This window comes from Homarus americanus, unplaced genomic scaffold (assembly GCF_018991925.1).
Source record: "Homarus americanus isolate GMGI-L3 unplaced genomic scaffold, GMGI_Hamer_2.0 scaffold35762, whole genome shotgun sequence".
NCBI lineage: Eukaryota > Metazoa > Arthropoda > Malacostraca > Decapoda > Nephropidae > Homarus > Homarus americanus.
Genome location: NW_024757817.1, coordinates 447241 through 461315, shown reverse-complemented (window position 1 = coordinate 461315; position 14075 = coordinate 447241). Strand labels below are relative to the sequence as shown.

Below are 14075 nucleotides of genomic sequence, written 5' to 3'. Positions count from 1 at the left end.
GTGAAAACTGTTATTAAGCATGTCCCCATATACTGTATAGTAGGTGAAAAATCTTCACAGGAAGAATGACATGCAAACCAAATACTTAATGCCTCCTGCTAGAGGTGGCAAAGACAAAATTAACCACAATGCCAACTATCTGTTGCTGAAGCCAACTCTCAAGGAAGGCAATGCAGAAGCACTGCAATATAATTGCTCTGCAATGCAACTACAATGCATCCTTGTCAGAGGCAAGTTTCAAGTTGGCAGGAAATCCAAATTATGCAGAAAGAAGGTAAATTTAATTGAATAATTATCAAATCACACTGGAATGTTTTCTGATCAACAGGATTGAGAGGATTCCCAAAATCCCTTACACAGTAGGCATAATCTGAAATTAATCTTTGATTCTGACTGTTTCCCTCAACACCTTAACCCCAACACACTTCAACTAAATAAAACCACTAAAGCTTATCTTGCTATTATCATGTAAAGACAAATTGGATTTTGGAATACAGGCTCTCTCATTATATTACATAAGTCTTTTGTACCCCAGCATGAATAGCACATTTGCCAAATTGAGTTTATGTTAAAAGATATACAAACCTGGATCATGGAGTTTGGTTGCTTGTAAGACGCTTGGTGTATAGAGTCACTCAGCGCAGAGCCAGCACGCTCACATAGGCGGAGCACAGATGACGGAGAACTGTGGCCCACTTGACGCCGAGCTCTGTGCATCAGAAAAAGAACACATATTTAATTCAATACTCAAACATATTATTACCAACTAATCCATGATTGAATTTTTAAATGGACCGTTCAAGAAACTATCTAAATTCTGCATAGACATTAAAATACTTAAAAATAAATGGATATTGGATCATTTAAATCATAAATTTGTATATTTTCATAAATAACATCTTTTTATGAAAGCTTACATCCTAAAATTGGTGTATAAACATATAAGTGTGCAGTTTACATTTCCAACCTTCAATCATCACCTATCCTTTACCCAGCAACATTATTGAATTTGTTAAATTTTTAGTTGCCCAAACAATTCTGCAGCAGGTTGCATTAAGTGCTTTAAGATTTTTTCATAATTTTTGTTCTTGATCATCCTTTTTCAGGTGCTTGACCCTTTAAGCCCAGGTGACGTTCCTCTACGTTCACTAAGGCAACCCCGGGTGACGTTCCTCAACAAATTTAATTTTTGCAGCATATTTTGAATGACCAAGCGGGACAAAATACAGGTATTGTACTTTGTAGTAGGACTGTCAGTTACCAGCCAACTATCATGATGGATGCATGTCCTTCAATCTCTCTTCAGTAATTTGTAGTTGCCATATTTATTGCCATGATAAACAATAAAATTGACACATAGCATACCATAAAATACAATAGCACATATTTTATGTAAAAAAAAATAGCTTCTTCAACACCCAAATGACCAGTTCAGGCAGTCAACCAGCTGACTCACAGAAATGTGGCTGCTGCGCTAGATGCGAGTATGCCGTGACTTTACGTTGGGTGGAATCACAGCCACGCAGTTATAGCCCAGTAACCCACCACCTCAAAACACACTCACTTCTCACGTATGCTCTTGATTTTTCTTATTTTGTTTTATATTATATTTTCCATGTTTTTAAGTCATATTAGAATATTGCATTGATTTTTTCCACAACTTTTATAGTTTCATTACAAGTAACAATATATGAGGCGGCTGGGCTGGCGAGTCGGCCACACAGATTATAGCCAAGGCCGTGGCTATAACAGCCTCCACACATATTCAATTCTCACACATAACAGTACTATACACACCCATGCTCTTCCTTTTCTTGTTTTATATTATATTTTATTTATTTCTAAGCCACATTAGAATAATGAAACGATTTTTCAACAACCTTTATACTGCAGTTTCATTACAGTAGTAGTACAGGTACTCTTCGTTTAGCGATCGGGATGAGTCCCTGAAAAACAGATTGCTAAGAGAAAAACCGAGAAATAATATCCTAAACAAGGGATAACAAGGAATTGTGTGGCCTAGTCGCTGACTGGCTGACTCACCACCCAGTAGCACCGAGTGAGTCAGAGAATGCAGTACAGTTCGGTACGAAATTCCAGTATGGCTTTGAGGGTCATAAAAGTTCGGTTTGATATTACGGTTCATTTTTTTTTCAAAGTTCGGTACGAAAGTACGATTAATTTTTCGTACTTTTATCGTACTATTTCAAACCAAGCCACACCCTTGAAATGTTGGCTGGCCACATGCCAGAACAATGGCTTGGGGCGATGCAGGTGTGCTCCAGCCTTCAGGTCAAGTCAGATCTGGCCATACTCTGTGAGCCAGTGTGACCCACAAAATTACATTGTCCCCCCCACAACACACGCACATAATGACACATTCTCATTCCCGAGTCTGACGTCATATGATGCAGTCAGGCTAACTTCTGCAGTGTTCAAAGCTTCTGTAAAATGTGTAATTTAGCATTAATATGTTAGTCAGTGTGGCTGAACTGTGAGCTATGTTATGTTCAACTCATAATTTCACATATACAGAATTTTCTTCTACTCTGTTGCATGTACACAAAATTATTCATACAGTATGTGCAAAAAAAAGTAAAAAAAAATAATCATGAGGTCAAAAACAAAGACTAAACAGTTCTTATGTGGTCAGCAGTTAGCCAACAGAGTGGGGAAGGGGGAACAAGGAGCGACATGGGGATCTCTCAGCTGTTCTGTCTCATGTACTGAGAAATGATTGCCAGTACAGTATACTGTACATTTGATACAGTTCATCCGGGCAGTCACCAAGCTGACTCAAGAGAAATGTATGGCTGCTGTCAGTATGCCAAGATGTCACATAAGGGGGAGGGAGAGTGCAGTTGGCCAGTCACTGCCTCAATACAGACCTTCTCTTCCCACACACACACATACTCATTTTATAGTACTGTATACTATAAAAATATAAAATATTGTACTGCACTGTATTTTCTTTATTTCTAAGCCACATTACAGTATTGTAATGATGTGCACTTGCAACACGGAATCCTCATTTTGTCTGATTTTCCTCCCAAATTTTCCCCAGTAAATATTGCAGATTGTTCCACAATAAGGGGTGTTAAAATTTTGAATTTGCGAAACTCAAATATAGCTAAGCAAACTATCACTAAACGAGAGATACCTATAATAATAACGTGGCAGCTGGGCTGGCAAGTCAGCCAAGCAGTTATAGCCCACCACCGACACACATGTTCACTTCCCACACATACACAACCCAGCCTTTTTATTTTTTCCTATTTTCTAGTTTTATTTTACAGTAAAACCTCGATTAACCGACCACACATGGGGGGGAAGGGGCAGACGGACAATCCAAAATGTCGGTTAATAGTACATAAAGACTACGGAAATAAAACATACATTTTCAAAGTACCTTTCCCTAACGTACCTCATTTAATTCCCTCATATTTCAATAGAATTTGCTTTAAAACATTAACCACTTTAGTAAATAAATATGAACCAGCATAGAAACCGTGAATAAAAAATGGAAAAGTCAAAGAACATATGTCATCACAAAAATTGTGACCAAGTCCCAGGTTGCTGATCTGACTTTCTGCCTTTTACACACAATTGCAGGGATTCAATTGTTTCTCTTACTATTGACAACACAACATACATACTGTACAGGTACATTGTTTCTCACTCTTGATTTTTTTTTTCATTTTTGCATTTCTTTATGGTTCTTTATTACTATAATTATTATTATCATTATTAATATTATTACATTTTCGACCCCCCCCCTAGGCCCCGATGTGGGTCAGTGACCTGTGCCTGGGTGGGCTAATCCCCGTGGAAAAAAAAAAAAAAAAAATCAGGGGTTCAGGATTGATGGTTAATCCGAAAGTCAGTTAATCGAGGTTTTACTGTATATTTTCTTTATTTCCAAGCCACATAGTTTATATCGTACTGTAGAGTGGAACAATTGACCTTTTTAAAGTGGGTTTTATGCCGAAATAGGCCCACATTGGGGGTCTTATATCACCCAGGTTAAGAGAACAAAATATTTATATTGTATTATCTTCTCCCACTTTTGTGTTGGGTGGATCAAGGGGTTCAAAAACCTTCATTTGGGTGGGGGGGAAGTGATGCAAATCAAGTGTGAATATAAACAGACCTCTCTACAATGTGTATAAAGTTAAACTTTGGCAATCATACTGATTCACAGTATGTACTACAATTCATTTTACATATTAAAATGTCAGGATTGTGTAAAACAAGCATCACCCTGAAAATTAAAATTCATAATCATAATGACCACAATTACCCACCTGGCAGCATTTAGAACAGCCAATGGCAGAGGATCATCTGAACCTTTTAGAGCCTCAGGAATGTTCTCAAGGGAGGAGTACAAGGACTCTGCTTGGTCATCTTCACCCAGCAACCAGTGTGCCACAACACCAAACAATGCACCCCACCAGCAACACACCTGTCAAATTATCACTGTTAAATACATCATTCAGGAATCAAGTAATATACAGAGAATTCAGTTACAAATCTCATAACTACACATTATAGAGACTACCAGGCTTGTTTGGTTTAAAGAGGCATAGTATACAAAACTACTCTAAAAAAGAAAATCTGATTCCAAAAGCTATTAAAAGTATCTTCATGCAAATTTAAAGCAATTATGGTAAATAATGCTAATCCTAATTCATTCAAAATGTCTTTGTGTACATTAATGTTAATCCATTTAAATGGCAGGACAATGGATATAAATTTTATTTACTGGAAGCTTTGATCATGACCTACCTCATCACGACAAGAAACACCAAGTGATGTGCCGGATCCATTGTAGGTTTCATTCAAGCGATGTATATAGTCCAGTACATCTGAGGTTTTGGTACGACGCTGAGCATTTTCCTCACATGCATCATCTGCTCTGTTGCCAGGGTTAACCAGGGTAGTTATTGCACGCTCAAGAAGATGTTCCCTGCAAAGAAAAATGAACATATACAGTGGGGTATGCTATAACAAACGGATCCCACTACGAATATTCCTATAACAAACGGTTTTACCTATACAATTGAGAATGCTATAACGAACGCAACTCCTACAACGAACGCGGATGAATACCGGACTATTTCGCCTGGCGCATGAATATTGTTGTACCGCGACCCACAACAAGAGCGTCAGGTGCCATCTTTGTCTCATTGTGTAACCAATGCACCACTGTTATTGTTGAAATTTCGTCTTTTGATGTGGAAATAGAGTTATTTGTATAAATATTTTGTAATACAAGTGTACAATTGTGACAATGAATCGTCCAAAGCGAGTGAGAAAGCTCATAACTCTTGAGACTAAGAAAGAAATCATAAAGAAACGTGAGGATGGAACAAGCATTGCGAAACTTAGTGATGAGTATGGGATGGCTAAATCGGCTATATGTACGATTTTAAAGAATAAAGAGGAGTTGAAAACAGTGCAAGTGGCTAAGGGAATCTCTAGACTTAGCAAAGCAAGGTGTTATGTGATTGAGGAGATGGAAAATTTACTCTTAGTGTGGATAAAGGAGAAAGAAATGGCAGGTGATGGCATTAGTGAAGCTATAATTTGTGAGAAGGCCAGACAATTGTTTGAGGACCTTAAAGCCAAGACTCCCAGTGCAAGTGATAGTGATGTGCCAGTGTTTAGGGGTACCAAGGGGTGGTTTACTGGTTTCAGAAGGAGAAATAAAATACATAGTGTTGTGAGACATGGTGATGCTGCTAATGCAGAAAAGGAAGCAGCTAAGGAACACCATGCCATTTTTTTTAATATTATTAAAGAGGGAGGCTTTGTTTCTGAGCAGGTATTCAACTGTGATGAAACTGGACTTTTTTTGGAAAACAATGCCTCGCCATACATACATTACCAAGGAGGAAACTTCTGTCTCTGGCCATAAGCCAATGAAAGACAGGCTTACCCTCCTTCTTTGTGCTAATGCTTCTGGTGACTCCAAAATAAAGCCACTCCTTGTGTACCATGCAGAAAACCCCAGAGCTTTCAAAAAAATTAGGAAGACCCGCCTTGGTGTTATGTGGCGGTCAAACCCAAAGGCTTGGGCGACCAGGAATTTATTCTCTGAGTGGGTGATTGAGGTGTTTGGACCCAGTGTTCGGGAATACCTCAGGGAGAATAATCTTCCACTGAAAGCTTTGTTGGTGATGGACAATGCACCAGCCCACCCTCCTAATTTGATGGTTGAATTGCCAGAGGAGTTCAACTTCATCACTGTGCACTTCTTGCCACCCAACACAACACCTCTCATCCAGCCCATGGATCAACAGGTAATTTCTAACTTTAAGAAGCTGTACACAAAGGCACTGTTTAGAAAATGTTTTGCGTCCACTTCTTCCAGTGATGTTAGCTTGAAGGAATTTTGGAAGAATCACTTCAATATAGCAGATGCTGTTTTTTTAATTACCTCAGCCTGGAAAGAGGTTACTGTGAGGTGTCTTTGTGCTGCTTGGAGGCCATTGTGGCCTGAATGTGTCCTTCAAAGAGACTTTGATGGCTTCGAAGAGTTAGAAGAAGAGGCTGTTGTTCATGAAATTGTGTCTCTGGGCAATTCCATGGGCCTGGAAGTGGAAGATGATGATGTTGAGGAGTTGGTGGAAGAGCACAGTAAGGAATTGTCCACTGAGGAGCTGCTTGAGCTTCACAAAGAGGAAAATGAGACACTGAAGCGGAGCTTAACTTCTGAGGAGTCAGGGGAGGAGGAGGACAAGGAGGAAAGCCGCATCATTCCAGCCAAAGATCTCAAGGATGCGTTCTTTTGCTGGAGCAAACTGTCCAAACTTGCCGAGGATTATCATCCTGATGTTGGTTCTGTGCAAAAGGCCATCAGTGTGTTTAATGACAATGTTATGAACTACTTTTGGAAGGTCCAGAAATCAAGGTTGAAGCAGCCAACCCTGGATTCCTTCTTTACAAAGGTAACAAAAGAACCTACAGACAAAGTGCCTGTGAGACCGTCACCAAAGAGGGCTAGGAAGGATGACTCCCCTCCTTCCACCTCTTCTCCATAATTCTCTCCTCCCCCCTCCCCTTCTGCCTCCTGTCCTGCATGCTGAACAACACTAAGGTAAGATAAAGTACCGTATTTTTTACATTTTCCACAGAATTTTTTCAGTGTTAAGTGGTTGTATTTGGGGGCCTGGAACGGATTAATCCTATAACGAACGAGGTTCTGGAACCAATTACATTCGTTATAGCATACCCCATTGTATAGAGAAAATTATTCTACAAATCTGACAAAAATAAAATAACGTCCATGATACACACCCACACTACAAATCAATACTATAGTGCCAATCTTAAAGCTAAGTTTAAAAGATATGCATCGTATTACCTAAAATTCTCCAAATTAAACTACAATACATGCAGTACAGTACTGTAATTATTTACGTTATGAATTTAATTTCAAAACTGAATCAAGGGATACTATACACTACTGCCAGATTATTATTATTTTTTGTGAACTCTCTTGCATAGTACCTTAACTGCTTTATACATGAATATATTTTTTTCAATGTTCCAAAATTACACAAACTACAAACCTGTAGAGCAGCAGTAGGTAAGCCAAGGGATCAGCTTTATTTGTAAGCTGGCTAAACATACTCTCTCGATGGGCATCATAAGACCATTTATGAGAAACAAAGAACCTTTTCCCAGATGGAGTAAAGAGCCAATGTATGGTAGAAAAACTTGTCTGATCAGTCTTGGAAAATTTGTGCTTTGCCTGAGCTAATAACATACGAGAGAGAATACGCCAGCGCTCCGGTAGAGATTCTTTGGCCCTGAGGGCACACATGACCAACATCTCAGCCATGTCTCCACCTGTAATAGTATAAATATAGTTATTCATCATCAAAATATAAAAGGACTTTCCCTACCAAATTCAAATGCTCCAAGTGAAACCATTTCAGATTATATGATACTTTTGACTTCTTAATCTCCCCCATTGTTAATAATATTCAGTCAATATGCTTAATCCATCCACTGCAGCTGGTAACCTTATTCCATTCCATATAGAGTACAGTACTGTATCTGCTTCTTTAGCTCAGGGTAGAGCACTGGTTTTTAAAACCAGGGGTCGTAAGTTGAAACCTCACAGGGAACGTAATATATAAATTTGTAACAAGCCGAGTAGTCTTTGATTACTTCATAGTTGCGACACTGCCTTGCCAATTGTTCCCACCCTGTGGGTTAGTGTTAGGAAGGGCATCCAGCTGTAAAACTGCTTCAACATGCCTGATGGTAGCTGGGTCACCAGAGTTGTGCCCATCCCTTTGTCACAGTTGCATTTTCTGGGCGAGCACCCTGGGTTTGCAATGGTGAACATCTCATTCTGGTTTTGCACAACAGCGGCCTTCAAGAAATCACGGCCAACCCACACAAGCACAGAAAAACAGCTGATGCGCAAGCCAAAACAAGTTGTCGTAAGGATTTCGTCGATTGAATTTTTGTTTGTTAACCGAATTGAAGATCCTTATGGAAGGCAATTCGTTAACCAAACCGTTCGTTAACCGAGGGACCACTGTATATGGTATATAAAAGCAGTACCAGCTAGTATAGTAGTATTTTCATACTGAGCCGTAGGGTAATGTAGGGTAATTTCAGTGTCTGTGTAGGGTGCAGAGATCTTGAGGGGTTGGCAACACTGTCTATAGCATGAAGGAGGTTGACATTCTTCCTTAAGGCTGCAAATCTGAGATTAATCTACTTATGTGGTGAGGGACAAGAATTTTAGTAGTGGAGATGATAATACTGCTGGATGGGAACAGTTAGCCTATGCACACATAATGCATCATAATGAATGAAAAGTACAATCACAGATATAAACCTAGACCAGAGTCAAATCATTATTATAAAGCCAAGGGTAAATACAATTAAGAGTTTGATGGGATATATAATCACAAAGATAAAATGAGTAAAGCTTCTTTTGATTGCTGTGCGGTCGGCAAAAATTTTTCTCAAACTGGATACGAGATTTCAGAATGAGCACTATGGCTCTTATTTTCTCAGAAAGGTTGGTATGCCCTGTTGGGAAAGAACTTTCAATATTTTGTAAAAATATATGTTGCTCGTCTTTAAAGTATTTAAAGTACAGGTGAAAAGTATGTGATATTCCTATTAGCCAGAACAATTGGTGCAGAGCACTTCCGGGAAAGGAAATGACACAACTCTCTCAAACCCAGAAAATATTCCCCGTCCCCGGAAAATTTTCAAGTACAGTAGTGGGAAAAGTTTCTCAGAATCTTCCGGAAATTGCTGACTATTTCATCTTCGAAATTTGCTCCCAGACCCGGAAAAAAAAATTTGGGGTTTCTGTTTTTTTTCCAGAAAAAGTGCCCGAATTTTTACCAAAATGGACCTAAGTCCGTAATATATGAACCTAGTCCTAACAGGTTAGAGTGTCCGTTACAGACAGTTTCCGTTTTATTGGGAGTTTACTGTAAGAAAAATATTGCACATTTCATTCGTATAAAAAAAATAACGAGTTTCCAAACTTCAAGAAAAATGCAATGTTACCTGCAACGCTGCCGCACTCAGCCAGGTTCGTTGTCGTCATTGCTAAGTACAGGCCAAGGAGAGTGGATGAATCCTGTGAGTGTCCCATCAGATGCAGTTTATGTAACCTATGATATACATAGGCACACTCACACATACTCTCCTGGATCTCTTCACGAACTGATCTGGTAAAAGTAATAATTTAAACAACCACTCATTGCATAATACTGTACAGTATATGAAAACAGAAACACACGGTACAGTACTGTGTTTGGAATGTGCCTTAGACCTACAGCAGGCAAAACTTCTCAATACAGTATATTCCTTTCAGTGTGTTAAGAAAACTAGAAATGGCTAACAAAGTTGTCTTATTTCAAAATATCAAACGTGTCTATATGGCATGAGCATGTATTTTCCCAAAGGCAATGTTATAAATGGGAATGCAATCCTAGAGGAAGGAGGGGATATTTTTGGCAGTACAGTACTGTACTTTGCGGAAAATATAGCATTAAATAGCCAACGTACATTATTGTAATAAGTAATAACATAGAACAGTACTATAAGCACATAAAAACCATTAAGTATGGAAGATTTTAACGACTAAAGTCAAGAGTTAATGAACAGTATTGTGATATCCTTACTATTTGTTTGGCCATTTTTTTGTTATTAACCAGGTATCTAAACATTTCAAGATAGATTGTCAAACTGTCACACATTTATCAAAGGAAGCAAAGGCAAACACACTAATATGTTTCAAAAAAAAAATCAATGGCACCGGACAGCAACAACTCGGCTGATCACAGCAGGCTAGCATAGACACAGTTATGAGAAAAAACAAAAATGTATTGTGCTGTATTTTTTATTAAAAAAGAATTTAACACTCGGAGGTTGCAGAGGTTATTCAAAGTAGTGATAATGGCATCTGAATCTTGAAGTGTGCAAAACTAAGTTCATTTGAAACTACAGTATACAATTTCCCTAATATGCAAGTGACTTGTGTGATTCTAAATTTTTTTGAGGATTTACTGGAAACACAAGCTAACGTTATGATCAATCTTATAATATATATATATACTAGTAATAAAAATACAGTACAGTACAGTGATTCCAATAAGTTTTACCAATGGTGACCAAAACAAGATTTTTATCATTACACTTACTGTTCAAGAAAAAGTCCACCAGCATGCTTTGCCAGCCATCGTCCCAAGTATAGACGCTGAAGAATCTGACGGATCCCTTGCCACAGGACTGAAAACGCCTTCTCCAATAAGTTACTTGGTAATGGTCGTCCAACAACCATTAGAGACAAACTGTACTGTTGGTAGGCACTGCTGTAATTACCCTGCAAGGAAAAAACAACAGTGATACTGAAATCCCATTTCATGAAAAAGTAACATGTCAACCAGTCTACAATTTTGGAACTCAAAAGAACCCTAAAAAATGGTGTCTGGAACCAAATCAGTGATCAACCTTACCCTTCCCTTATATCCAATTTTCCACTGTAATTCCTTGTTTTCCCGACCATCAACAAAATATGTGGAATGTGACATAATCAAATACAGTACTGTACTGTCCAAGATGATAGTGCAACAAGCCAATAACACTTACTTCTATGGCTTATTTCAATGTTTAGAAATATTTTTACTTTAGAGCAATATGAAAAGCATCTGTTGCTGTAAAATATTTATCAAATGAGTAAGTGTTCATAGAAATCAAAATTTTTACCAAATTTTACCTTTACTGTATTTCTATGTAATGAATGGCCATTAAATGGCTAAAAAATACAATACCATCAGTACATAAATGACAATTTTCTTGAAAATGCTAGGGAAAAAAGGTAAAAAGCAAACATTTACAGTAGGGTCGCAGAGTAAAAGCATCCACATTACATAAACCTGCTTATACACGAGTAACCTGAACCGCCCTTATGCTTTAGCCTTGCTCACGAGTGAGCCAACCCACCCAGCACATTTCACTAGTTAAGCGTATTTATCACTTGCCCGTGCTCATTTGAAAAATAAAAATAAAATAAAAATATATTCATTACAATACTCTGTGGCTTAAAAATAAAGAAAATATAATATATACTAAAAAAAAATGAAGAGCATGCGTGTACATGTAGAATGAATGTACACTCAACAAAAACGCCTCGAACAGTTGAGCATGACAGATTTCAGAAGAGCACTATGGCGTGTCATCTCACTGGTTGGTATGCCAGGTTGAAAAGTGACTCAATATTTCGCAATAATATATGTTGCTTGTCTTTATAGTATTTACAAGTGAAGAAAAGTAATTTAATTGGCAATAAAACTTCCAGAGAGCAACGTTCAGATTTACCGTTGATTTTGTCGTATTGTCCAACTCTTAGCGTGTTCAAGAATTTTTTGTGGCGTGTGTACATGTGGAGGCAGTGGGCTGTAACCGTGTCGTCGACTCGTCACCCAGCTGCACTCCTTCCCCCAACTCCGATGTAACATCACAGCATACACACGTCTGAATCAGCCGAGTGACTTCCCAGCTGAACCATGTCTTGTCAACCAGAGGATGATTTGAGTGTACATTACATTTAAAGTGTTCATATGGTACCATAGGTTTAATATTTTAGTTTTTTGTATATTTAAGGTGTTTGCTCAGTACCGTACGTTAAATTATTACCGAGGCATCCTTCTCTCTATCACACTGGTTCCATGAACATCTCGTAAGTGTTCACGCCGGTAAAGGTTTTCTCTACCCATGAATTTTACTGTAACCATGGCCCATAAGAGGAGAATTAATGGCAGTGCTTGTGATGGCGAGTGACAAAAAGAAATAAGTGCATACAGGGGTCCCCCCCCCCCCCCAAATTTGTGGGGGTACATTTTTACTTGTGTACAAAGAAATGTATACAGGTCCACCAGCGATTTTCCGGCACCCTTGGTTACTGAGCCTTGCCTGATTAACAGAGGTCATACATAATAATTAAGCAATACACCTCTGACCCACTAGCTATACACCTCCCGGTATCTTTAAAGCACCATGGAATCACTTTCTGCATAGAATCTCATTACTTTTTCTCTTTGCTTCTTTATATCATACACAGTTGACGAACCAATACCATACTGATCACACACCTGTCGCTCCGAAACACCAAGGTCAAGTTTTCTTAAGAGTTCCACCTTATCTTGTATTGATATGGACTGGTGTTTACGCTTTACACCACCACTGACACTTGTACTTGCCCTTGAAGCCATAGCTGGGGTTAAATATGTGCAAAATAAGCTAAGAATCACACAAAATCAAGGGGCTACCACCAGCAAATGCAGAGTAAACAAACAAAGTGAGCGCGGTCAACACGTAACACCGTCTGTGGCAGACCAGTAAACTAATATGGAAGTTGCAGGAATTTCAAGTGCCCTTTTGTAATTTTGTCTGGATTAAAAGAGATGCTGGACTATTCATTCCCGGAAAATCGGTGGTGGACGTGTATTCCCTTTATGCGTTTGCCCTTAGGACATTTATTTCTTTTACCAGTCTTTTACTGTCTCTTGAACGAATGGCTCCGTCCCAGCCACGAAAATGCCAGCAACTTTGAAACTATCCACAGACATTCTTGGGTACATCCAGGGTGTCATCCACGAGTAATAAAGGACCGCGAAAAAAAATCCGCGAACCTGGAGGGTCCCCTGTACTGAACTGTGAACTTTTGAAGAAAAGGTCAAAATAATGGACTTAACAAGGAGCAGCACTTCCAAGTCAGAGGTTGTGCATGAATTACCATAGTATTAAAAACAGGTTATATGTATACATACAGGGGGACCCAAATATATGTATATTCGCACTTACACAGGGATCCCAGGAATGTAACCCTTGCGTACTCTGAGACCCTACTGTACACTAAGTACTGTACTACTGTACCTTAGACAAGTCGAGATCTGCCTGCTTGCGGTGACGCCAAAAGCTCTCTGCTGTGTTAGACTTTCTCCTCATGATGGGTTCTCCATAGACAAATATCCTCACAAGAAACATAGCGATGATGGCGAAGTTGACCATCCACACGGTAAATGAAGAATACAGGAAGTTTTGGAATGAGAATTTACCTGAAATTTAATTGTATAAATTATATGCCTGAGTAGTACTTAACCTGACAATATCTTCACAAGAACCCTAAAAGTTCAAAGATACTAATGACAAAGGAAACAACTAAAACCCCAGTGTACAGAAGTGAAACAATTAACTGTGCTACCAACCTTCAACTGAATCCATTTCAAGAATAGTTCTTCCTGGAACTTCATCATATGACCAAGAATAACCGGGTGCAAGATGTTTCGCAAACAAGCTCATAGGGTTGAAAGCAAGGACAGTTAACATCATCATGCACAGCGTCATGCGTGAGCTATCCGTCAATGAACGAGCCATTGTCATGTACGGTGGAGTGGTTCCTGGTGATGGCAACTGCTACAATAGATAATGAAAAATTATATATTATTTCCAGACCAAGATGAGCAATTACCGGTACTATAAATATACTGATGTTACCATATATCAGTTTAAATACAACTATCAAAAGC

The 14075-nt window shown here is 38.7% G+C and overlaps 1 protein-coding gene across 5 annotated transcripts in view; it reads right to left on the bottom strand.

Annotated features, from left to right (window-relative positions):
* Nucleotides 1-14075, bottom strand: part of LOC121857824 (sterol regulatory element-binding protein 1-like) — a 36914-nt gene that overhangs the window by 12665 nt on the left and 10174 nt on the right. For 4 of the 5 annotated variants that reach the window (XM_042354087.1, XM_042354085.1, XM_042354089.1 and 1 more), the window contains exons 5-12: nt 13755-13962; nt 13423-13604; nt 10689-10870; nt 9550-9713; nt 7575-7854; nt 4786-4966; nt 4305-4462; nt 586-709 (exon numbers count right to left, since the gene is read on the bottom strand). In XM_042354087.1, the coding sequence (XP_042210021.1) occupies nt 586-709; nt 4305-4462; nt 4786-4966; nt 7575-7854; nt 9550-9713; nt 10689-10870; nt 13423-13604; nt 13755-13962 (1479 nt within the window). The remainder of the gene's footprint in view (nt 1-585; nt 710-4304; nt 4463-4785; nt 4967-7574; nt 7855-9549; nt 9714-10688; nt 10871-13422; nt 13605-13754; nt 13963-14075) is intronic. The other variant, XM_042354086.1, reaches the window with a different exon arrangement.